The sequence below is a fragment of the Salvelinus namaycush genome, chromosome 8 (assembly GCF_016432855.1).
Source record: "Salvelinus namaycush isolate Seneca chromosome 8, SaNama_1.0, whole genome shotgun sequence".
Lineage (NCBI taxonomy): Eukaryota > Metazoa > Chordata > Actinopteri > Salmoniformes > Salmonidae > Salvelinus > Salvelinus namaycush.
In genome coordinates, this window is record NC_052314.1 from 1,013,516 (window position 1) to 1,039,125 (window position 25,610).

General features: G+C 46.5%; 1 protein-coding gene across 1 annotated transcript in view; it reads right to left on the minus strand.

The window, feature by feature from the left end:
* Nucleotides 1-2,296: 2,296 nt before the first annotated feature.
* Nucleotides 2,297-25,610, minus strand: part of LOC120051637 (alpha-mannosidase 2C1-like) — a 29,907-nt gene continuing 6,593 nt past the window's right edge. The window contains exons 2-11 of the mRNA XM_038998532.1: nucleotides 22,930-23,107; nucleotides 21,063-21,252; nucleotides 20,067-20,173; nucleotides 18,686-18,796; nucleotides 10,819-10,911; nucleotides 10,575-10,691; nucleotides 9,722-9,817; nucleotides 8,259-8,404; nucleotides 3,185-3,308; nucleotides 2,297-2,422 (exon numbers count right to left, since the gene is read on the minus strand). Of these exons, the coding sequence (XP_038854460.1) occupies nucleotides 2,297-2,422; nucleotides 3,185-3,308; nucleotides 8,259-8,404; nucleotides 9,722-9,817; nucleotides 10,575-10,691; nucleotides 10,819-10,911; nucleotides 18,686-18,796; nucleotides 20,067-20,173; nucleotides 21,063-21,252; nucleotides 22,930-23,107 (1,288 nt within the window). The remainder of the gene's footprint in view (nucleotides 2,423-3,184; nucleotides 3,309-8,258; nucleotides 8,405-9,721; nucleotides 9,818-10,574; nucleotides 10,692-10,818; nucleotides 10,912-18,685; nucleotides 18,797-20,066; nucleotides 20,174-21,062; nucleotides 21,253-22,929; nucleotides 23,108-25,610) is intronic.

Below are 25,610 nucleotides of genomic sequence, written 5' to 3' on the forward strand. Positions count from 1 at the left end.
ACGTTTTAGTAGTGTTGAGGGCTTAGGGACATGTCAACGTTTTAGTAGTGTTGAGGGCCTATGGAGATGTTAACGTTTTAGTAGTGTTGAGGGCCTAGGGACATGTCAACGTTTTAGTAGTGATGAGGGCCTAGGGAGATGTCAACGTTTTAGTAGAGTGTTGAGGGCCTAGGGAGATGTCAACGTTTTAGTAGTGTTGAGGGTCTAGGGACATGTCAACGTTTTAGTAGTGTTGAGGGCCTAGGGACATGTCAACGTTTTAGTAGTGATGAGGGCCTAGGGAGATGTCAACGTTTTAGTAGAGTGTTGAGGGCCTAGGGAGATGTCAACGTTTTAGTAGTGTTGAGGGCCTAGGGACATGTCAACGTTTTAGTAGTGTTGAGGGCCTAGGGACATGTCAACGTTTTAGTAGTGTTGAGGGCCTAGGGACATGTCAACGTTTTAGTAGTGTTGAGGGTCTAGGGACATGTCAACGTTTTAGTAGTGTTGAGGGCCTAGGGAGATGTCAACGTTTTAGTAGAGTTGAGGGTCTAGGGGATGTCAACGTTTAGTAGTGTTGAGGGGTCTGGAGATGTCAACGTTTTAGTAGTGTTGAGGGCCTAGGGACATGTCAACGTTTTAGTAGTGTTGAGGGCCTAGGGAGATGTCAACGTTTTAGTAGTGTTGAGGGCTTAGGGACATGTCAACGTTTTAGTAGTGTTGAGGGCTTAGGGACATGTCAACGTTTTAGTAGTGTTGAGGGCCTATGGAGATGTTAACGTTTTAGTAGTGTTGAGGGCATAGGAGACTGTCCAACGGTTTTAGTAGTGTTGAGGGCCTAGGGAGATGTCAACGTTTTAGTAGAGTGTTGAGGGCCTAGGGAGATGTCAACGTTTTAGTAGTGTTGAGGGCCTAGGGAGATGTCAACGTTTTAGTAGTGTTGAGGGCCTAGGGAGATGTCAACGTTTTAGTAGTGTTGAGGGTCTAGGGACATGTCAACGTTTTAGTAGTGTTGAGGGCCTAGGGACATGTCAACGTTTTAGTAGTGTTGAGGGTCTAGGGAGATGTCAACGTTTTAGTAGTGTTGAGGGCCTAGGGAGATGTCAACGTTTTAGTACAGTGTTGAGGGCCTAGGGACCTGTCAACGTTTTAGTAGAGTGTTGAGGGCCTAGGGAGATGTCAACGTTTTAGTAGAGTGTTGAGGGCCTAGGGACCTGTCAACGTTTTAGTAGTGTTGAGGGCCTAGGGACATGTCAACGTTTTAGTAGTGTTGAGGGCCTAGGGACATGTCAACGTTTTAGTAGTGTTGAGGGCCTAGGGACTTGTCAACGTTTTAGTAGTGTTGAGGGCCTAGGGAGATGTCAACGTTTTAGTAGTGTTGAGGGCCTAGGGACATGTCAACGTTTTAGTAGTGTTGAGGGCCTAGGGACTTGTCAACGTTTTAGTAGTGTTGAGGGCCTAGGGAGATGTCAACGTTTTAGTAGTGTTGAGGGCATAGGGACATGTCAACGTTTTAGTAGTGTTGAGGGCCTAGGGAGATGTCAACGTTTTAGTAGTGTTGAGGGCCTAGGGACATGTCAACGTTTTAGTAGTGTTGAGGGTCTAGGGAGATGTCAACGTTTTAGTAGTGTTGAGGGCCTAGGGACATGTCAACGTTTTAGTAGTGTTGAGGGTCTAGGGACATGTCAACGTTTTAGTAGTGTTGAGGGTCTAGGGACATGACAACGTTTTAGTAGTGTTGAGGGCCTAGGGACATGTCAACGTTTTAGTAGTGTTGAGGGTCTAGGGAGATGTCAACGTTTTAGTAGTGTTGAGGGCCTAGGGACATGTCAACGTTTTAGTAGCGTTGAGGGCCTAGGGACATGTCAACGTTTTAGTAGTGTTGAGGGTCTAGGGACATGTCAACGTTTTAGTAGTGTTGAGGGCCTAGGGACATGTCAACGTTTTAGTAGTGTTGAGGGCCTAGGGAGATGTCAACGTTTTAGTAGAGTTGAGGGTCTAGGGAGATGTAATACCAGGTTAAGGAATGTGTGAAATAATGAATGACATTATTTGTGTGTGTGTGTGTGTGTGTGTGTGTGTGTGTGGTGTGTGTGTGTGCGTGCGTGTGCGTGCGTGCGTGCGTGCGTGCGTGCGTGCGTGCGTGCGTCTGTGTAGAACAATAAAGGAGCTCCGTTAGCTAAATCCTGAAACCATATGTCATTCCTTCACCTGATTCAACGGAAGTGTAGTTGTATAATATGTCTGTTTAGAGAACCGGTGTTGTCTCAAAAGCGCCCCAGAGGCTAAATGTCTACATCTTTATGTGCCGTGGCCTTTACCTCCAGAGGATTCGTAGCGGTTGGGAGGGATACTGAAACGTCTTGTCCAGACACAGAGCCAAGCTGCTGGCCACCTCAACGTCATGGAGCAAGGTCTCACACTGACGATTCCCCAGCTTGATCTGGAGACACACGTGGGTTGGATAAGTGGCAAAACTCTGTCCTTAAAACCCAGTAAACAACAGTTCTAACTAATGAAGTCAATGTAGAGTGGTCGCTGGTCCCAGATGTCTGACGTGAACGTTAACATAGAGTTGGCAATACGGCACAAACAGCTCTGAGAGGCTTTGAGAAGCCCAGGTTAGGTCCCACCTGTGCCTGTGTGGTGTAGGCCTCACCTGTGCCTGTGTGGTGTAGGCCTCACCTGTGCCTGTGTGGTGTAGGCCTCACCTGTGCCTGTGTGGTGTAGGCCTCACCTGTACCTGTGTGGTGTAGGTCCCACCTGTGCCTGTGTGGTGTAGGCCTCACCTGTGCCTGTGTGGTGTAGGCCTCACCTGTTCCTGTGTGGTGTAGGCCTCACCTGTGCCTGTGTGGTGTAGGCCTCACCTGTTCCTGTGTGGTGTAGGCCTCACCTGTTCCTGTGTGGTGTAGGCCTCACCTGTGCCTGTGTGGTGTAGGCCTCACCTGTGCCTGTGTGGTGTAGGTCCCACCTGTGCCTGTGTGGTGTAGGCCTCACCTGTACCTGTGTGGTGTAGGCCTCACCTGTGCCTGTGTGGTGTAGGCCTCACCTGTTCCTGTGTGGTGTAGGCCTCACCTGTTCCTGTGTGGTGTAGGCCTCACCTGTGCTTGTGTGGTGTAGGCCTCACCTGTGCCTGTGTGGTGTAGGCCTCACCTGTGCTTGTGTGGTGTAGGCCTCACCTGTGCTTGTGTGGTGTAGGCCTCACCTGTGCCTGTGTGGTGTAGGTTCCGTTATGTAGTTCAAGAAATAGTTCTCCAGTCCAGGTACACAGAAGAGAGGAGTCCGCCTCAAGCTCAGAGAAGAGCCGGTCAGGGCTGGACATCTGGACCCTAGGGTTAGAAACGATTAACAAACACGTTACAGGCAATTACATACATGTGTTCAAATATAGCCAGATTATATTGACATGTTGTTGTGTTTATAATGGATTATATTGACATGTTGTTGTGTTTATAATGGATTATATTGACATGTTGTTGTGTTTATAATGGATTATATTGACATGTTGTTGTGTTTATAATGGATTATATTGACATGTTGTTGTGTTTATAATGGATTATATTGACATGTTGTTGTGTTTATAATGGATTATATTGACATGTTGTTGTGTTTACAACGTTTAAAATGGATTATATTGACATGTTGTCGTGTTTACAGTGTTTAAATGGATTATATTGACATGTTGTGTTTACAGTGTTTAAAATGGATTATATTGACATGTTGTCGTGTTTACAGTGTTTAAATGGATTATATTGACATGTTGTGTTTACAGTGTTTAAAATGGATTATATTGACATGTTGTCGTGTTTACAGTGTTTAAATGGATTATATTGACATGTTGTGTTTACAGTGTTTAAAATGGATTATATTGACATGTTGTGTTTACAGTGTTTAAAATGGATTATATTGACATGTTGTTGTGTTTACAGTGTTTAAAATGGATTATATTGACATGTTGTCGTGTTTACAGTGTTTAAATGGATTATATTGACATGTTGTGTTTACAGTGTTTAAAATGGATTATATTGACATGTTGTCGTGTTTACAGTGTTTAAATGGATTATATTGACATGTTGTGTTTACAGTGTTTAAAATGGATTATATTGACATGTTGTCGTGTTTACAGTGTTTAAATGGATTATATTGACATGTTGTGTTTACAGTGTTTAAAATGGATTATATTGACATGTTGTGTTTACAGTGTTTAAATGGATTATATTGACATGTTGTGTTTACAGTGTTTAAAATGGATTATATTGACATGTTGTCGTGTTTACAGTGTTTAAATGGATTATATTGACATGTTGTGTTTACAGTGTTTAAAATGGATTATATTGACATGTTGTGTTTACAGTGTTTAAAATGGATTATATTGACATGTTGTTGTGTTTACAGTGTTTAAATGGATTATATTGACATGTTGTCGTGTTTACAGTGTTTAAATGGATTATATTGACATGTTGTCGTGTTTACAGTGTTTAAATGGATTATATTGACATGTTGTGTTTACAGTGTTTAAAATGGATTATATTGACATGTTGTCGTGTTTACAGTGTTTAAATGGATTATATTGACATGTTGTGTTTACAGTGTTTAAAATGGATTATATTGACATGTTGTCGTGTTTACAGTGTTTAAATGGATTATATTGACATGTTGTGTTTACAGTGTTTAAATGGATTATATTGACATGTTGTGTTTACAGTGTTTAAAATGGATTATATTGACATGTTGTTGTGTTTATAATGGATTATATTGACATGTTGTTGTTTATAATGGATTATATTGACATGTTGTGTTTACAGTGTTTATAATGGATTATATTGACATGTTGTTGTGTTTATAATGGATTATATTGACATGTTGTTGTGTTTAAATGGATTATATTGACATGTTGTTGTGTTTAAATGGATTATATTGACATGTTGTTGTGTTTAAATGGATTATATTGACATGTTGTTGTGTTTAAATGGATTATATTGACATGTTGTTGTGTTTATAATGGATTATATTGACATGTTGTTGTGTTTAAATGGATTATATTGACATGTTGTTGTGTTTAAATGGATTATATTGACATGTTGTTGTGTTTACATGGATTATATTGACATGTTGTTGTGTTTATAATGGATTATATTGACATGTTGTTGTGTTTAAATGGATTATATTGACATGTTGTGTTTATAATGGATTATATTGACATGTTGTTGTTTATAATGGATTATATTGACATGTTGTTGTTTATAATGGATTATATTGACATGTTGTTGTGTTTATAATGGATTATATTGACATGTTGTTGTGTTTAAATGGATTATATTGACATGTTGTGTTTATAATGGATTATATTGACATGTTGTTGTGTTTATAATGGATTATATTGACATGTTGTTGTGTTTAAATGGATTATATTGACATGTTGTTGTGTTTACAACGTTTAAAATGGATTATATTGACATGTTGTTGTGTTTAAATGGATTATATTGACATGTTGTGTTTATAATGGATTATATTGACATGTTGTTGTGTTTATAATGGATTATATTGACATGTTGTTGTGTTTAAATGGATTATATTGACATGTTGTGTCACCGATCTACACCCAATACCCCATCATGTCAAAGTGGAATTTTGTTTGTAGAAACTGTTTAGAAATGAATACAAAAATGAAAAGCTGAAATGTCTTGACAAGTCACATAATAAGTTGCATGGACTCACTCTGTATGTAATAATAGTGTTTAACATGATTCATGTTTGCAATAACGCACTAAAGTAAAACTGCGGCAAAGAAACTAACTTTATGTCCTGAATACAAAGTGTTATGTTGGGGGCAAATCCAACAACATCACTGAGTACCACTTCATATTTTCAAGCATGGTGGTGGCTGCATCATGTTATGGGTATGCTTGTCATCATTAAGGACTATGGAGTTTTTTAGGATAAAAATAAAACAGAATACAGCTATAAATAAGCACGGGCAAAATATTGACTCAGGGGTGTTAATACGTACAGTGGGGAGAACAAATATTTGATACACTGCCGATTTTGCAGGTATCTTGTAAATTGCAAATGCAAATTATTTACTTAAAAATCAGACAATGACCTCTACATGCTTTGTAAGTAGGAAAACCTGCAAAATCGGCAGTGTATCAAATACTTGTTCTCCCCATGGTATGTGAGAATGTTATTCATTGACAACAGCTCAGCGTTCAACACCATAGTGCCCAAGAAGCTCATCACTAAGCTAAGGACTCTGGGACTAAACACCTCCCTCTGCAACTGAATCCGCCCCCAGGTGATAAGGGCAGGTAACAACACAAACGCGACGCTGATCCTCAACACAGGGGCCCCTCAGGGGTGTGGGCTCAGTCCCTCCTGTACTCCCTGTTCACTCATGACTGCACCGCCAGGCACGAGTCTGATGACACAACAGTGATCACCGACAACAACGAGACAGCTTATAGGGAGGAGGTCAGAGACCTGGCCGTGTGGTGCCAGGACAACAACCTCTCCCTCAACTTGATCAAGACTAAGGAGATGATTGTGGACTACAGGAAAAGGAGGACCGAGCACGGCCCCATTCTCATCGACAGAGCTGTAGTGGAGCAAGTTGAGAGCTTCAAGTTCCTTGTTGTCCACATCACCAACAAACTAACATGGTCCAAACACACCAAGACAGTTGTGAAGAGGGCACGACAATGCCTATTCCCCCCCAGGAGACTGAAAAGATTTGTCATGGGTCCTCAGATCCTCAAAAGGTTCTACAGCTGCTCCATCGAGAGCATCCTGACTGGTCGCATCACTGCCTGGTATGGCAACTGCTCAACCTCCGACCGCAAGGCACTACAGAGGGTAGTGGGTACGCCCCAGTACATCACTGGGGCCAAGCTTCCTGCCTTCCAGGACCTCTATACCAGGTGGTATCAGAGGAAAGCCCTAAAAATGGTAAAAAAACTCCAGCCACCCAAGTCATAGACTGTGCTCTCTGCTACCGCACGGCAGGCGGTACCGCAGCACCAAGTCTAGGTCCAAGAGGCTTCTAAACAGCTTCTACCCCAAAGCCATAAGACTCCTGAACAGCTCCTCCTGGCCTTACGGGGCGGCAGGTAGCCTAGTGGTTAGAGTGTAGGGGCGGCAGGTAGCCTAGTGGTTAGAGTGTAGGGGCGGCAGGTAGCCTAGTGGTTAGAGTGTAGGGACGGCAGGTAGCCTAGTGGTTAGAGTGTAGGGGTGGCAGGTAGCCTAGTGGTTAGAGTGTAGAGGTGGCAGGTAGCCTAGTGGTTAGAGTGTAGAGGTGGCTGGTAGCCTAGTGGTTAGAGTGTAGAGGTGGCAGGTAGCCTAGTGGTTAGAGTGTAGAGGTGGCTGGTAGCCTAGTGGTTAGAGTGTAGAGGTGGCAGGTAGTCTAGTGGTTAGAGTGTAGAGGTGGTAGGTAGCCTAGTGGTTAGAGTGTAGAGGTGGCAGGTAGCCTAGTGGTTAGAGTGTAGAGGCGGCAGGTAGCCTAGTGGTTAGAGTGTAGAGGCGGCAGGTAGCCTAGTGGTTAGAGCGTTGGGCTAGTAAATCGAAAGGTTGCTAGATCGAATCCCTGAGCTGACAATCTGTCGTTCTGCCCCTGAACAAGGCAGTTAACCCACTGTTCCTAGGCCATCATTGAAAATAAGAATTTGTTCTTAACTGACTTGCCTAGTTAAATAAAATACAAATATATAATCAAATGGCTACCCAGACTATCTGCATTGCCCCCCCCCCCTCCCCCCACCACTGCTACTCTCTGTTGTTATCATCTATGCATAGTCACTTTAATAACTCTACCTACATGTACATATTACCTCAACTAACCGGTGCCCAAGCACATTGACTCTGTACCGGTACCCCCCCTGTATATAGTCTCACTATTGTTATTTTACTGCTGCTCTTTAATTACTTGTTACTTTTATTTCTTAATCTTATTCATATTTTTTATATTTATATATATATTTTTTAAACTGCATTGTTGGTTAATGGCTGGTAAGTAAGCATTTCACTGTTGTATTCGGCGCATGTGACTAATAAAGTTTGATTTAATTAGAACCCACATCAAAGAGAAATCCCTCTGAGCGGGAAAATAAATACAACTCTTTTTATGACTGTATTTTCTGTCTGATGTCTAGACCAGGGGGCAGCTAGTTCTATTGTATTGGTGGCTGTTGAGTCACGGTGGGTGTGTCTACCATGTATGGTGTGTGTGTGTGTGATTAATATCCTGTGTGTGTGTGTGTGTGTGTTACGATGTGAGTGGTCCTGACCGAGGCAGTCCGTCTGTGTCCTGGACCCTGTCCAGTCTGTCCAACATCAGCTGGGTGGGCCCTCCTCCTCCGTCTCCAAAACCAAACAGTGCTGCACTGTGATTGGCTCGTCCTTTGTCCTTGTTGTTCTTCACAGTGTTGACCAGCTGAGGAGGAATGAGGAGGGGCTTCAGTACCCAGACCTAGTGCTCCTGTAAGGGTCCGTTTACCAGACCTAGTGCTCATGTACCAGACCTAGTGCTCCTGTACCAGACCTAGTGCTCCTGTACCAGACCTAGTGCTCCTGTACCAGACCCAGTGCTCCTGTACCAGACCTAGTGCTCCTGTAAGGGTCTGTTTACCAGACCTAGTGCTCATGTAAGAGTCTGTTTACCAGACCTAGTGCTCCTGTACCAGACCTAGTGCTCCTGTACCAGACCTAGTGCTCCTGTAAGGGTCTGTTTACCAGACCTAGTGCTCATGTAAGAGTCTGTTTACCAGACCTAGTGCTCCTGTACCAGACCTAGTGCTCCTGTACCAGACCCAGTGCTCCTGTACCAGACCTAGTGCTCCTGTAAGGGTCCGTTTACCAGACCTAGTGCTCCTGTACCAGACCTAGTGCTCCTGTACCAGACCTAGTGCTCCTGTAAGGGTCTGTTTACCAGACCTAGTGCTCCTGTAAGGGTCCGTTTACCAGACCTAGTGCTCCTGTACCAGACCTAGTGCTCCTGTACCAGACCCAGTGCTCCTGTACCAGACCTAGTGCTCCTGTACCAGACCCAGTGCTCCTGTACCAGACCTAGTGCTCCTGTACCAGACCTAGTGCTCCTGTAAGGGTCTGTTTACCAGACCTAGTGCTCCTGTAAGGGTCCGTTTACCAGATCTAGTGCTCCTGTACCAGACCTAGTGCTCCTGTACCAGACCCAGTGCTCCTGTACCAGACCTAGTGCTCATGTACCAGACCTAGTGCTCCTGTACCAGACCTAGTGCTCCTGTACCAGACCCAGTGCTCCTGTACCAGACCCAGTGCTCCTGTACCAGACCTAGTGCTCCTGTACCAGACCTAGTGCTCCTGTACCAGACCCAGTGCTCCTGTACCAGACCTAGTGCTCCTGTAAGGGTCCGTTTACCAGACCCAGTGCTCATGTAAGGGTCCGTTTACCAGACCCAGTGCTCATGTAAGAGTCTGTTTACCAGACCTAGTGCTCCTGTACCAGACCTAGTGCTCCTGTACCAGACCTAGTGCTCCTGTACCAGACCTAGTGCTCCTGTACCAGACCTAGTGCTCCTGTAAGGGTCCGTTTACCAGACCTAGTGCTCCTGTAAGGGTCCGTTTACCAGACCTAGTGCTCCTGTAAGGGTCCGTTTACCAGACCTAGTGCTCCTGTAAGGGTCTGTTTACCAGACCTAGTGCTCCTGTAAGGGTCCCTTGGGGGGACAGGGGGATAGGGGGTAGGGTTTAGGGGATAGGGGTTGATACTCACATCCTCCACCTTCCCCTTCATCTCATAAGAGTTCCCTGGGGGAAAGTGTGTCAGAACCTGAGAACCATCCAGACCCTCCCAGAAGAAGGTGTTGTGCTGCAGAGAGAGACGCCTGGGTTCATTTAAAGACACTGGAATAATATTGTGTGGTTAACTCTAGATAGGGTTTGGATTAGAGTAGTACTTGTTGACCACAGTGCTATCTAATGGTTACAAGAGGGAGGTAGCACTCACAGGGAAGGAAAAAGAGACAGAGACAGAGAGAGGAGGAGGGCAAAGGGAGAGAGAGACAGAGGAGAGGGAGAGAGAGGAGGAGAGGGAGAGAGAGAAAGGGAGGGAGAGACAGAGGAGGAGAGGGACAAGGGGAGCGAGACAGAGGAGAGGGAGAGAGAGGAGGAGAGGGAGAGAGAGAAAGGGAGGGAGAGACAGAGGAGGAGAGGGACAAGGGGAGCGAGACAGAGGAGAGGGAGAGAGAGGAGGAGAGGGAGAGAGAGAAAGGGAGGGAGAGACAGAGGAGGAGAGGGACAAGGGGAGCGAGACAGAGGAGAGGAAGAGAGAGGAGGAGAGGGAGAGAGAGAAAGGGAGGGAGAGACAGAGAGAGGGGGGCCGAGAGAGGGAGAAGGGGAGAGAGACAGAGGAGAGGGAGAGAGAGGAGGAGAGGGACAAGGGGAGCGAGACAGAGGAGAGGGAGAGAGAGGAGGAGAGGGAGAGAGAGAAAGGGAGGGAGAGACAGAGAGAGGGAGAAGGGGAGAGAGACAGAGAGATGTAAACACATGTTTCCCATGCCAATAAAGCCCCTTGAATTGAATTGACCTGAGAGTGAGACAGAGAGGGAGAGAGAAAGAGAACTCACCGGGAAGGTGTTTACGAGGTTCCAGCTGAGTTTCTGAGTCAGGAATCGTGTGATGCCTGAACCCTGCATCAACTGGGGGAGCTGGGCTGAGTAGCCAAACGTATCAGGCAACCAGAACTAGACGGTAAAACAGACAACCTTAGAGACCTTATCTGATATACCTACTCGAGCCACCTGGTAGGAATGTGATGTATGGATGGGGAGGTATAGATGTAGATAATACAGGACTGGCGTAATGTTCTACCTCTTTGCAGTAGTTTCCAAACTCTTGCTTGAAGAATCGCTGTCCCTCCAGGAACTGTCTGACCATGGACTCACCTGACGGCAGGTTTCCATCCTGATACAGAGAGACAGAGATAATGGCTTTAAATCTTAATATGACTTTAATAGGGCTGTCAAAGTTAACGCGTTAATAACAATTTTAATGCTGTTAATTTATTTTATGCCATTAAAGCATTGTCTTAGTTTCACCCCCCGAACCCCCCCATAGTTCAAATTCAAGCCCCGGCAGCCGATGCGTTAGTTTGACAACCACTTTACTAGCTAGCTACAGTGGCTTGCGAAAGTATTCACCCCCTTGGCATTTTTCCCATTTTCTTGCCTTACAACCTGGAATTAAAATCGTTTTTGGGGGGGTTTGTATCATTTGATTTACACAACATGCCTACCACTTTGAAGATGCAAAATCTTTTTTATTGTGAAACAAACAAGAAATAAGACAAAAAAACTGAAAACTTAAGCGTGCATAACTATTCACCCCCCCCCCCATGTCAATACTTTGTAGAGCCAACTTTTGCAGCAATTACAGCTGCAAGTCTCTTGGGGTATGTCTGTATAAGCTTGGCACATCTAGCCACTGGGATTTTTGCCTATTCTTCAAGGCAAAACTGCTCCAGCTCCTTCAGTTGGATGGGTTCCACTGGTGTACAGCAATCTTTAAGTCATAACACAGATTCTCAATTGGATTGAGGTCTGGGCTTTGACTAGGCCATTCCAAGACATTTAAATGTTTCCCCTTAAACCACTTGAGTGTTGCTATAGCAGTATGCTTAGGGTCATTGTCCTGCTGGAAGGTGAACCTCCGTCCCAGTCTCAAATCTCTGGAAGACAAACAGGTTTCCCTCAAGAAACTCCCTGTATTTAGCGGCATCCATCATTCCTTCAATTCTGACCAGTTTCCCAGTCCCTGCCGATGAAAAACATCCCCACAGCATGATGCTGCCACCACCATGCTTCACTGTGGGGATGGTATTCTCGGGGTGATGAGAGGTGTTGAGTTTGCGTCATACCGCTGCATGGTCCCATGGTGTTTATACTTGCGTACTATTGTTTGTACAGATGAACGTGTTACCTTCAGGCATTTGGAAATCGCTCCCAAGGATGAAGCTGTCTTGTGGAGGTCTACAAAAAAAATTCTGAGGTCTTGGCTGATGTCTTTTGTTTTTCCCATGATGTCAAGCAAAGAGGCACTGAGTTTGAAGTTTAAAATGAATTTAAATTACAGGTTGTAATGCAACAAAATAGGAAAAATGCCAATGGTGATGAATACATCTGCAAGCCACTGTACTTGTGTGACTGAATGATGAAACCACTTTACTAGCTAGCTACTTGTATGACTGAATGATGAAACCACTTTACTAGCTAGCTACTTGTGTGACTGAATGATGAAACCACTTTACTAGCTAGCTACTTGTGTGACTGAATAATGAAACCACTTTACTAGCTAGCTACTTGTATGACTGAATGATGAAACCACTTTACTAGCTAGCTACTTGTATGACTGAATAATGAAACCACTTTACTAGCTAGCTACTTGTATGACTGAATAATGAAACCACTTTACTAGCTAGCTACTTGTGTGACTGAATGATGAAACCACTTTACTAGCTAGCTACTTGTATGACTGAATGATGAAACCACTTTACTAGCTAGCTACTTGTATGACTGAATGATGTACGCTAGTAAGGGGCTTTTAAACGGCAAATTCTATTTTAAAATCACTCCCAGATGGCTCTCTGGATAAAAAAAAAGTAATTTGCATCTACTGCAAAGCTGAATTTGTTTATCACCGAAGTACATTGAGTCTTCGTTATGATTTACAAGCGAAACACACCGTTGATGCCGGAAATACAAGTAACGTTACTAGTAGCAATGCAGGACATCTTCAGAGTGTGAGGGAGGGAGGCCTAAGGACAAGTCGACGAGCAGCAAGCTAACACAAGCTATAGCCAAGTGGATAGCTACTGCTTGCAGGCCAGTCCACATTGTGGAGGAAGAAGGCTTTAGGAATATCATCCGGATCGAACGAGTTACCCTCGAGAGCCACCGTCGTTACAAGTTACCCTCGAGAGCCACCGTCGTTACGAGTTACCCTCGAGAGCCACCGTCGTTACGAGTTACCCTCGAGAGCCACCGTCGTTACGAGTTACCCTCGAGAGCCACCGCCGTTACGAGTTACCCTCGAGAGCCACCGTCGTTACCAGTTACCCTCGAGAGCCACCGCCGTTACGAGTTACCCTCGAGAGCCACCGTCGTTACAAGAAACTCTCGAGAGCCACCGTCGTTACAAGAAACCCTCGAGAGCCACCGTCGTTACAAGAATACACGAGCTGTACGAAAAGCGAGAGGGCTACGAGAGCGGAGGAGTTGAAACGTTGAACGGCTGTTGCTTTCACGGGAGACCACTGGACTTCGGTCAGTAACCACAACTACCTTAGGGTGACTGCGCACCGCATCAATGAAAAACCGGAAACTGCATTCACACGCTCTGTCTTTTGAACACCTGCCCTGCACCACACACAGTCTCCAGAAGGTCCATCACAGTGTTCCTACAGAACAGCGGGTTCGACAATACCCTAGCCAAATGCTGAAAAATTGTAGGGCATTTCAAACACAGCCCACCGAACGCTACAGAACAACAGGAAGTGAGCTAAAGAAGAAGTCACTCGCACAAGATGGAATTCCACTCTGGAAATGGAAAAGGCCACAGAAACCATCAGAGATGCTCTGGCTCAACAGACCAACATCACCATGCCAACCACAGCTGACCTGGAGAAACTACTGGAGCCCTGCAGGTAACAATCTTTATCTCACTATTAGTGTTAGATTTTGTTTGTGCATGGGAGAGAGCGAGTGTGTAAAGTGTGTGAGAGAGAGAGAGACAGAGAGAGAGTGTAAAGTGTGAGAGAGAGTGTAAAGTGTGTGAGTGAGAGAGAGAGAGAGAGAGAGAGAGAGTGTAAAGTGTGTGAGAGAGAGAGACAGAGAGAGAGTGTAAAGTGTGTGAGAGAGAGTGTAAAGTATGAGAGAGAGAGACAGAGAGAGAGTGTAAAGTGTGAGAGAGAGAGACAGAGAGAGAGTGTAAAGTGTGTGAGAGAGAGAGACAGAGAGAGAGTGTAAAGTGTGTGAGAGAGAGAGACAGAGAGAGAGTGTAAAGTACGAGAGAGAGAGACAGAGAGAGAGTGTAAAGTGTGTGAGAGAGAGAGAGAGAGAGTGTAAAGTGTGTGAGAGAGGGAGACAGAGAGAGAGTGTAAAGTATGAGAGAGAGAGTGTAAAGTGTGTGAGAGAGAGAGACAGAGAGAGAGTGTAAAGTATGAGAGAGAGTGTAAAGTGTGTGAGTGAGAGAGAGAGAGAGAGAGAGTGTAAAGTGTGTGAGAGAGAGAGACAGAGAGAGAGTGTAAAGTGTGTGAGAGAGAGAGACAGAGAGAGAGTGTAAAGTACGAGAGAGAGAGACAGAGAGAGAGTGTAAAGTGTGTGAGAGAGAGAGAGAGAGAGAGTGTAAAGTGTGTGAGAGAGGGAGACAGAGAGAGAGTGTAAAGTATGAGAGAGAGAGTGTAAAGTGTGTGAGAGAGAGAGACAGAGAGAGAGTGTAAAGTATGAGAGAGAGTGTAAAGTGTGTGAGTGAGAGAGAGAGAGAGAGAGAGAGAGAGAGAGTGTAAAGTGTGTGAGAGAGAGAGACAGAGAGAGTGTAAAGTGTGTGAGAGAGAGTGTAAAGTATGAGAGAGAGAGACAGAGAGAGAGTGTAAAGTGTGAGAGAGAGAGACAGAGAGAGAGTGTAAAGTATGAGAGAGAGAGTGTAAAGTGTGTGAGAGAGACAGACAGAGAGAGTGTAAAGTGTGTGAGAGAGAGAGAGTGTAAAGTGTGTGAGTGAGAGAGAGGAGTGTAAAGTGTGTGAGAGAGAGAGAGAGTGTAAAGTGTGTGAGTGAGACAGAGAGAGGAGTGTAAAGTGTGTGAGAGAGAGAGACAGAGAGAGAGAGTGTAAAGTGTGTGAGAGAGAGAGACAGAGAGAGAGTGTAAAGTGTGTGAGAGAGAGAGACAGAGAGAGAGAGTGTAAAGTGTGTGAGAGAGACAGATAGAGAGTGTAAAGTGTGTGAGAGAGAGGAGTGTAAAGTGTGTGAGAGAGAGAGAGACAGAGAGAGAGTGTAAAGTGTGTGAGAGAGAGAGACAGAGAGAGAGTGTAAAGTGTGTGAGAGAGAGAGACAGAGAGAGAGTGTAAAGTGTGTGAGAGAGAGAGACAGAGAGAGAGAGTGTAAAGTATGAGAGAGTGTAAAGTGTGTGTGAGAGAGAGAGACAGAGAGAGGAGTGTAAAGTGTGTGAGAGAGAGAGAGACAGAGAGAGTGTAAAGTGTGTGAGAGAGAGAGACAGAAAGAGAGTGTAAAGTATGAGAGAGAGAGTGTAAAGTATGAGAGAGAGAGTGTAAAGTGTGTGAGAGAGAGACAGAGAGAGTGTAAAGTGTGTGAGAGAGAGGAGTGTGTACAGTGTGTGAGAGAGAGAGAGACAGAGAGAGAGTGTAAAGTGTGTGAGAGAGACAGACAGAGAGAGTGTAAAGTGTGTGAGAGAGAGGAGTGTGTACAGTGTGTGTGAGAGAGAGAGACAGAGAGTGTAAAGTGTGTGAGTGAGAGAGAGGAGTGTAAAGTGTGTGAGTGAGACAGACAGAGAGAGAGTGTAAAGTATGAGAGAGAGAGAGACAGAGAGAGAGTGTAAAGTGTGTGAGTGAGATAGACAGAGAGAGAGTGTAAAGTGTGAGAGAGAGAGAGAGACAGAGAGAGATAGACAGAGAGAAAGTGTAAAGTGTGAGAGAGAGAGAGAGAGTGTAAAGTGTGTGAGAGAGAGACAGAGAGAGAGTGTAAAGTGTGTGAGAGAGAGAGACAGAGAGAGAGAAAGTGTAAAGTGTGTGTCTCTCTCTCTCAGAGAGAGAGTGTAAAGTACGAGAGAGAGAGACAGAGAGAGAAAGTGTAAAGTGTGTGAGAGAGAGAGAGAGACAGAGAGAGAAAGTGTAAAGTGTGTGAGAGAGAGAGACAGAGAGAGAGTGTAAAGTGTGTGAGAGAGAGAGAGAGACAGAGAGAGAGTGTAAAGTGTGTGAGAGAGAGAGAGAGACAGAGAGAGAGTGTAAAGTGTGTGAGAGAGAGAGAGAGAGAGAGACAGAGAGAGAGTGTAAAGTGTGTGAGAGAGAGAGAGACAGAGAGAAAGTGTAAAGTGTGTGAGAGAGAGAGAGAGAGAGACAGAGAGAAAGTGTAAAGTGTGTGAGTGAGAGAGACAGAGAGAGAGTGTAAAGTGTGTGAGAGAGAGAGACAGAGAGAAAGTGTAAAGTGTGTGAGTGAGAGAGAGAGACAGAGAGAGAGTGTAAAGTGTGAGAGAGAGAGAGAGACAGAGAGAGGAGTGTAAAGTGTGTGAGTGAGACAGACAGAGAGAGAGTGTAAAGTATGAGAGAGAGAGAGACAGAGAGAGAGTGTAAAGTGTGTGAGTGAGATAGACAGAGAGAGTGTAAAGTGTGAGAGAGAGAGAGAGATAGACAGAGAGAGAGTGTAAAGTGTGTGAGAGAGAGAGACAGAGAGAGAGTGTAAAGTGTGTGAGAGAGAGAGACAGAGAGAGAGTGTAAAGTGTGTGAGAGAGAGAGACAGAGAGAGAGTGTAAAGTGTGTGAGAGAGAGGAGTGTGTACAGTGTGTGAGAGAGAGAGAGACAGAGAGAGAGTGTAAAGTGTGTGAGAGAGAGAGACAGAGAGAAAGTGTAAAGTGTGTGAGAGAGAGAGACAGAGTGTAAAGTGTGAGAGTGAGGCAGAAGACATTGACTGAAGTGATTTTGATCTTTCACTGCAGGTACTTGACTGAACTTCTGGGAGGAGAGAAGTCCATTTCCTGCTCAGTGGTGTTGCATGCTTTGTGTCCTCTCCTTCGGGTGATGGAGAGCTCCGATGACGACCTGGTAAGATTCAAGCTGACATTCACAACAGACCTAGAGAAACGCAAGGAAAACACCAAGCTCACATGGCTGAAGATCGCCATAGCACTCAACCCAAGGTTTAAAGACCTGAAGTGACTTCCCAGACGTGAGAAGGGTGAGGTGTGGGCTTCGGTCAGCAACTTCCTGAAGGAAGACCTGCACAGGAACAGAGTCAGAGACACCAAAAGAAGAAAGCTGCCCTCTTTGTTGAGTTCTTCTGAGTCTGACTCTGATGAAGAGGAGTTCCATTGAGAAATGTGTGGAGCGTTATCCAAGTTGAGGCCAGCGTCAACATGGAGGACTGTCCACCAAGGTACCTGGCAACATCAGTACCTTGTGAGAAGTTGTTTTCACTCTCTGGGCATATCGTACAGAAGAAGAGAGCAGCTTTATCATCTGAAAATGTCAACAGGTTTGTTCGTCTTTGTAACTGGCTCAGCGAAAGGAAATAGGAGGACGACTGAAGTGTCACAGGTTTATAGTCTGTGGAATTCATGACATTATTAGACAGGTTTATGCTCTGTGGAATTCATGACATTACTGGACAGGTTTATACTCTGGAATTCATGATATTATTGGACAGGTTTATACTCTGTGTGAATTCATGACATTATTGGACAGGTTTATGCTCTGTGGAATTCATGACATTATTGGACAGGTTTATACTCTGTGGAATTCATGACATTATTGGACAGGTTTATACTCTGTGTGAATTCATGACATTATTGGACAGGTTTATACTCTGTGGAATTCATGACATTATTGGACAGGTTTATGCTCTGTGGAATTCATGACATTATTGGACAGGTTTATGCTCTGTGGAATTCATGACATTATTGGACAGGTTTATACTCTGTGGAATTCATGACATTATTGGACAGGTTTATAGTCTGTGGAATTCATGACATTATTGGACAGGTTTATACTCTGTGGAATTCATGACATTATTGGACAGGTTTATAGTCTGTGGAATTCATGACATTATTGGACAGGTTTATACTCTGTGGAATTCATGACATTATTGGACAGGTTTATACTCTGTGTGAATTCATGACATTATTGGACAGGTTTATAGTCTGTGGAATTCATGACATTATTGGACAGGTTTATACTCTGTGGAATTCATGACATTATTGGACAGGTTTATACTCTGTGGAATTCATGACATTATTGGACAGGTTTATAATCTGTGTGAATTCATGACATTATTGGACAGGTTTATAGTCTGTGGAATTCATGACATTATTGGACAGGTTTATACTCTGTGGAATTCATGACATTATTGGACAGGTTTATGCTCTGTGGAATTCATGACATTATTGGACAGGTTTATACTCTGTGGAATTCATGACATTATTGGACAGGTTTATACTCTGTGGAATTCATGACATTATTGGACAGGTTTATACTCTGTGGAATTCATGACATTATTGGACAGGTTTATACTCTGTGGAATTCATGACATTATTGGACAGGTTTATGCTCTGTGGAATTCATGACATTATTGGACAGGTTTATGCTCTGTGTTGTTTGTATCCATTGAGCCGGTTCTTTGTTTTTCTTATAGTGTGTGTGAGAGAGAATTTATGAGGCAGAATTAGTAGACCTACTTGGAGCATTATTACGTTACAGGACTATTGTATTGATTAACTTGTTTATAATAAATATGACATTACAAACTTTCTGATACAGAATATTTTTGGTGTTTCAGTCCATTCATGGCTATTACATCAACATTGCTTTTTTTTTTTAAATGAAAACATCGATAAATCGCGATTAACGACAGAATTGAACGTAATTAATAAAAATGAATGATTTGAATCGTTTGACAGCCCTAGACTTTAATAAGGACTATATCTCAGATAGAAAACCTATGTATGGCTGCAGATCTTACCATCTCCACCCAGGTGCCTCCGACAGGGATGAACTGTCCCTTCTTAACGTAGTGTTGGATCTGAGAGAACAGGCCTGGATACCAGCTCTTCACCCAGTCAAACTGCTGAGCCTGGAGAGAGGAGAGGTGAACAGGTGAGCGTGTATTAAAGGGGCAGTACCTGTGAACAGGTGAGCGTGTATTAAAGGGGCAGTACCTGTGAACAGGTGAGCGTGTATTAAAGGGGCAGTACCTGTGAACAGGTGAGCGTGTATTAAAGGGGCAGTACCTGTGAACAGGTGAGCGTGTATTAAAGGGGCAGTACCTGTGAACAGGTGAGCGTGTATTAAAGGGGCAGTACCTGTGAACAGGTGAGCGTGTATTAAAGGGGCAGTACCTGTGAACAGGTGAGCGTGTATTAAAGGGGCAGTACCTGTGAACAGGTGAGCGTGTATTAAAGGGCAGTACCTGTGAACAGGTGAGCGTGTATTAAAGGGGCAGTACCTGTGAACAGGTGAGCGTGTATTAAAGGGGCAGTACCTGTGAACAGGTGAGCGTGTATTAAAGGGGCAGTACCTGTGAACAGGTGAGCGTGTATTAAAGGGGCAGTACCTGTGAACAGGTGAGCGTGTATTAAAGGGGCAGTACCTGTGAACAGGTGAGCGTGTATTAAAGGGCAGTACCTGTGAACAGGTGAGTGTGTATTAAAGGGGCAGTACCTGTGAACAGGTGAGCGTGTATTAAAGGGGTAGTACCTGTGAACAGGTGAGCGTGTATTAAAGGGCAGTACCTGTGAACAGGTGAGCGTGTATTAAAGGGGCAGTACCTGTGAACAGGTGAGCGTGTATTAAAGGGGCAGTACCCGTGAACAGGTGAGCGTGTATTAAAGGGGCAGTACCCGTGAACAGGTGAGCGTGTATTAAAGGGGCAGTACCCGTGAACAGGTGAGCGTGTATTAAAGGGGCAGTACCTGTGAACAGGTGAGCGTGTATTAAAGGGGTAGTACCTGTGAACAGGTGAGCGTGTATTAAAGGGGCAGTACCTGTGAACAGGTGAGTGTGTATTAAAGGGGCAGTACCTGTGAACAGGTGAGCGTGTATTAAAGGGGCAGTACCTGTGAACAGGTGAGCGTGTATTAAAGGGGCAGTACCTGTGAACAGGTGAGCGTGTATTAAAGGGGCAGTACCTGTGAACAGGTGAGCGTGTATTAAAGGGGCAGTACCTGTGAACAGGTGAGCGTGTATTAAAGGGGCAGTACCTGTGAACAGGTGAGCGTGTATTAAAGGGGTAGTACCTGTGAACAGGTGAGCGTGTATTAAAGGGGCAGTACCTGTGAACAGGTGAGCGTGTATTAAAGGGGCAGTACCTGTGAACAGGTGAGTGTGTATTAAAGGGGCAGTACCTGTGAACAGGTGAAGACCATGTGAGGGTTCTTCTCCATCAGTCTGATCACAGTCACCCAGCTCCTGGCACACTTCCTAATGGTCTCCTCATAGGGCCACAGCCAGGCTAGATAGAGACAGAGCAGGATATTAATCAATCACTTCCTGATGGTCTCCTCATAGGGCCACAGCCAGGCTAGATAGAGACAGATCAGGATATTAATCAATCAATCACTTCCTGATGGTCTCCTCATAGGGCCACAGCCAGGCTAGATAGAGACAGAGCAGGATATTAATCAATACAACTTTCCAGAGGGGCAGCGGTACACAGAGGAGCAGCGGTACACAGAGGAGCAGCGCTACACAGAGGAGCAGCGGTACACCACACACAGAGGAGCAGCGGTACACAGAGGAGCAGCGGTACACAGAGGAGCAGCGTTACACAGAGGAGCAGCGGTACACAGAGGAGCAGCGGTACACAGAGGAGCAGCGGTACACAGAGGAGCAGCGGTACACAGAGGAGCAGCGGTACACAGAGGAGCAGCGGTACACAGAGGAGCAGCGGTACACAGAGGGGCAGCGTTACACAGAGGAGCAGCGGTACACAGAGGAGCAGCGTTACACAGAGGAGCAGCGGTACACAGAGGAGCAGCGTTACACAGAGGAGCAGCGGTACACAGAGGAGCAGCGGTACACAGAGGGGCAGCGTTACACAGAGGAGCAGCGGTACACAGAGGAGCAGCGTTACACAGAGGAGCAGCGGTACACAGAGGAGCAGCGGTACACAGAGGAGCAGCGTTACACAGAGGAGCAGCGGTACACAGAGGAGCAGCGGTACACAGAGGGGCAGCGTTACACAGAGGAGCAGCGGTACACAGAGGGGCAGCAGTTCAGGAGAACTCAATACATGGACATAGACTGAACAAAAGCAGTCATCTTGAAAGTGAGAGATGTTCACCTGAGTCAATGTGGCAGTGTCCCATAGCGTGGACAGTGTGGCAGAGAGAGATGTTCACCTGAGTCAATGTGGCAGTGTCCCATAGCGTGGACAGTGTGCTGGCTGTCTCCATTCCTCTGGCTGAAGAACTTCTGAGCCAGACTTCGAGCCGCAGGAAATGAGCTGGGATTGGTCGGCTCACACAGGTTCACCATCTCATTGGCTGTGAACAGAGCCTGGTACCCTCGCTGTTCCCCCTCACCCAGCAACTGAGAGGAGGCAGAAGACAGAAGATCAACAGGCCAATGAGAAAGCAGGAACAAAACAGTAGAAACACACTGACTGAAGTTGACAGTTACACTTCATTCACAGTTAAATGTCACTATTCCATCTTCAGGTTAGGGTTTGGAGTCAATTCCAATTCAATTTAGTTAGTTTACTAGTCCTGGAATTGACCCCACCCTGCTCCAGACATGACCTCTTGACCTACTAGTCCTGGAATTGACCCCACCCTGCTCCAGACATGACCTCTTGACCTACTACTCCTGGAATTGACCCCACCCTGCTCCAGACATGACCTCTTGACCTACTAGTCCTGGAATTGACCCCACCCTGCTCCAGACATGACCTCTTGACCTACTACTCCTGGAATTGACCCCACCCTGCTCCAGACATGACCTCTTGACCTACTACTCCTGGAATTGACCCCACCCTGCTCCAGACATGACCTCTTGACCTACTAGTCCTGGAATTGACCCCACCCTGCTCCAGACATGACCTCTTGACCTACTACTCCTGGAATTGACCCCACCCTGCTCCAGACATGACCTCTTGACCTACTAGTCCTGGAATTGACCCCACCCTGCTCCAGACATGACCTCTTGACCTACTAGTCCTGGAAATGACCCCACCCTGCTCCAGACATGACCTCTTGACCTACTAGTCCTGGAGTTGACCCCACCCTGCTCCAGACATGACCTCTTGACCTACTAGTCCTGGAATTGACCCCACCCTGCTCCAGACATGACCTCTTGACCTACTACTCCTGGAATTGACCCCACCCTGCTCCAGACTTGACCTCTTGACCTACTAGTCCTGGAATTGACCCCACCCTGCTCCAGACATGACCTCTTGACCTACTAGTCCTGGAATTGACCCCACCCTGCTCCAGACATGACCTCTTGACCTACTAGTCCTGGAATTGACCCCACCCTGCTCCAGACATGACCTCTTGACCTACTAGTCCTGGAATTGACCCCACCCTGCTCCAGACATGACCTCTTGACCTACTAGTCCTGGAGTTGACCCCACCCTGCTCCAGACATGACCTCTTGACCTACTAGTCCTGGAATTGACCCCACCCTGCTCCAGACATGACCTCTTGACCTACTACTCCTGGAATTGACCCCACCCTGCTCCAGACTTGACCTCTTGACCTACTACTCCTGGAATTGACCCCACCCTGCTCCAGACATGACCTCTTGACCTACTAGTCCTGGAATTGACCCCACCCTGCTCCAGACATGACCTCTTGACCTACTAGTCCTGGAATTGACCCCACCCTGCTCCAGACATGACCTCTTGACCTACTAGTCCTGGAATTGACCCCACCCTGCTCCAGACATGACCTCTTGACCTACTAGTCCTGGAATTGACCCCACCCTGCTCCAGACATGACCTCTTGACCTACTAGTCCTGGAATTGACCCCACCCTGATCCAGACATGACCTCTTGACCTACTAGTCCTGGAATTGACCCCACCCTGCTCCAGACATGACCTCTTGACCTACTACTCCTGGAATTGACCCCACCCTGCTCCAGACATGACCTCTTGACCTACTAGTCCTGGAATTGACCCCACCCTGATCCAGACATGACCTCTTGACCTACTTCACATCCTATTAGGTAGTACCATGCCATTATAGAATACTGATATCCCAACATACCTTGACCATGTCAACCAGCATCTCCAAATCGGTCAGCAGCTCCCTGACTTCCTGCTTAAACACCACAAGCTCAGCCTTCTGGACAGAGTACTTCCTGTCTGGGTCAGGTGCTGCAATCATGGATCCCTTTCCCGCTCCGAAAAGACTGTTACACGCCAGCTCCACATACAGGGAGATGCTAAAAGAGACAGAAGACTACGGTTTACAACACAGAACTAGAACACACTGAGGCGATCACAGATTCCTGACTCGCTGCAAACAGACCGTTACGCGCCAACTCAATGTAGAGCTGGGCAAGAGGTCATGTCTGGAGCAGGGTGGGGTCAATCCCAGGACTAGTAGGTCAAGAGGTCATGTCTGGAGCAGGGTGGGGTCAATTACAGGACTAGTAGGTCAAGAGGTCATGTCTGGAGCAGGGTGGGGTCAATCCCAGGACTAGTAGGTCAAGAGGTCATGTCTGGAGCAGGGTGGGGTCAATTACAGGACTAGTAGGTCAAGAGGTCATGTCTGGAGCAGGGTGGGGTCAATTCCAGGACTAGTAGGTCAAGAGGTCATGTCTGGAGCAGGGTGGGGTCAATCCCAGGACTAGTAGGTCAAGAGGTCATGTCTGGAGCAGGGTGGGGTCAATCCCAGGACTAGTAGGTCAAGAGGTCATGTCTGGAGCAGGGTGGGGTCAATTCCAGGACTAGTAGGTCAAGAGGTCATGTCTGGAGCAGGGTGGGGTCAATCCCAGGACTAGTAGGTCAAGAGGTCATGTCTGGAGCAGGGTGGGGTCAATCCCAGGGCTAGTAGGTCAAGAGGTCATGTCTGGAGCAGGGTGGGGTCAATCCCAGGACTAGTAGGTCAAGAGGTCATGTCTGGAGCAGGGTGGGGTCAATCCCAGGACTAGTAGGTCAAGAGGTCATGTCTGGAGCAGGGTGGGGTCAATCCCAGGACTAGTAGGTCAAGAGGTCATGTCTGGAGCAGGGTGGGGTCAATCCCAGGGCTAGTAGGTCAAGAGGTCATGTCTGGAGCAGGGGGGGGGGGTCAATCCCAGGGCTAGTAGGTCAAGAGGTCATGTCTGGAGCAGGGTGGGGTCAATCCCAGGGCTAGTATGTCAAGAGGTCATGTCTGGAGCAGGGTGGGGTCAATTCCAGGACTAGTAGGTCAAGAGGTCATGTCTGGAGCAGGGTGGGGTCAATCCCAGGGCTAGTAGGTCAAGAGGTCATGTCTGGAGCAGGGTGGGGTCAATCCCAGGGCTAGTAGGTCATGTCTGGAGCAGGGTGGGGTCAATCCCAGGACTAGTAGGTCAAGAGGTCATGTCTGGAGCAGGGTGGGGTCAATCCCAGGACTAGTAGGTCAAGAGGTCATGTCTGGAGCAGGGTGGGGTCAATTCCAGGGCTAGTAGGTCAAGAGGTCATGTCTGGAGCAGGGTGGGGTCAATCCCAGGGCTAGTAGGTCAAGAGGTCATGTCTGGAGCAGGGTGGGGTCAATCCCAGGGCTAGTAGGTCAAGAGGTCATGTCTGGAGCAGGGTGGGGTCAATTCCAGGACTAGTAGGTCAAGAGGTCATGTCTGGAGCAGGGTGGGGTCAATCCCAGGACTAGTAGGTCAAGAGGTCATGTCTGGAGCAGGGTGGGGTCAATTCCAGGAGTAGTAGGTCAAGAGGTCATGTCTGGAGCAGGGTGGGGTCAATCCCAGGACTAGTAGGTCAAGAGGTCATGTCTGGAGCAGGGTGGGGTCAATCCCAGGACTAGTAGGTCAAGAGGTCATGTCTGGAGCAGGGTGGGGTCAATCCCAGGACTAGTAGGTCAAGAGGTCATGTCTGGAGCAGGGTGGGGTCAATCCCAGGACTAGTAGGTCAAGAGGTCAAGTCTGGAGCAGGGTGGGGTCAATCCCAGGGCTAGTAGGTCAAGAGGTCATGTCTGGAGCAGGGTGGGGTCAATCCCAGGACTAGTAGGTCAAGAGGTCAAGTCTGGAGCAGGGTGGGGTCAATCCCAGGGCTAGTAGGTCAAGAGGTCATGTCTGGAGCAGGGTGGGGTCAATTCCAGGACTAGTAGGTCAAGAGGTCATGTCTGGAGCAGGGTGGGGTCAATCCCAGGGCTAGTAGGTCAAGAGGTCATGTCTGGAGCAGGGTGGGGTCAATCCCAGGACTAGTAGGTCAAGAGGTCAAGTCTGGAGCAGGGTGGGGTCAATCCCAGGGCTAGTAGGTCAAGAGGTCATGTCTGGAGCAGGGTGGGGTCAATCCCAGGACTAGTAGGTCAAGAGGTCATGTCTGGAGCAGGGTGGGGTCAATCCCAGGGCTAGTAGGTCAAGAGGTCATGTCTGGAGCAGGGTGGGGTCAATCCCAGGAGTAGTAGGTCAAGAGGTCATGTCTGGAGCAGGGTGGGGTCAATCCCAGGACTAGTAGGTCAAGAGGTCATGTCTGGAGCAGGGTGGGGTCAATCCCCGACTAAAAATAACTCTAACTTTTAACACCCAAAATAAAAGCAGTCGAGCAGCTCTAACTCTATCCACCAACAGGAAACCAGCACTAACTCTATCTACACAACAGGAAACCAGCACTAACTCTATCCAGCCAACAGTAAACCATCTCTAAATCTAACCACTTAACCGAAAGCAGCTCTAACTCTCTCCATCCAACAGGAAGCAGCCAGCTGTAAGTATATCTACACAACAGGAAAGCAGCTCTAACTCTCTCCAT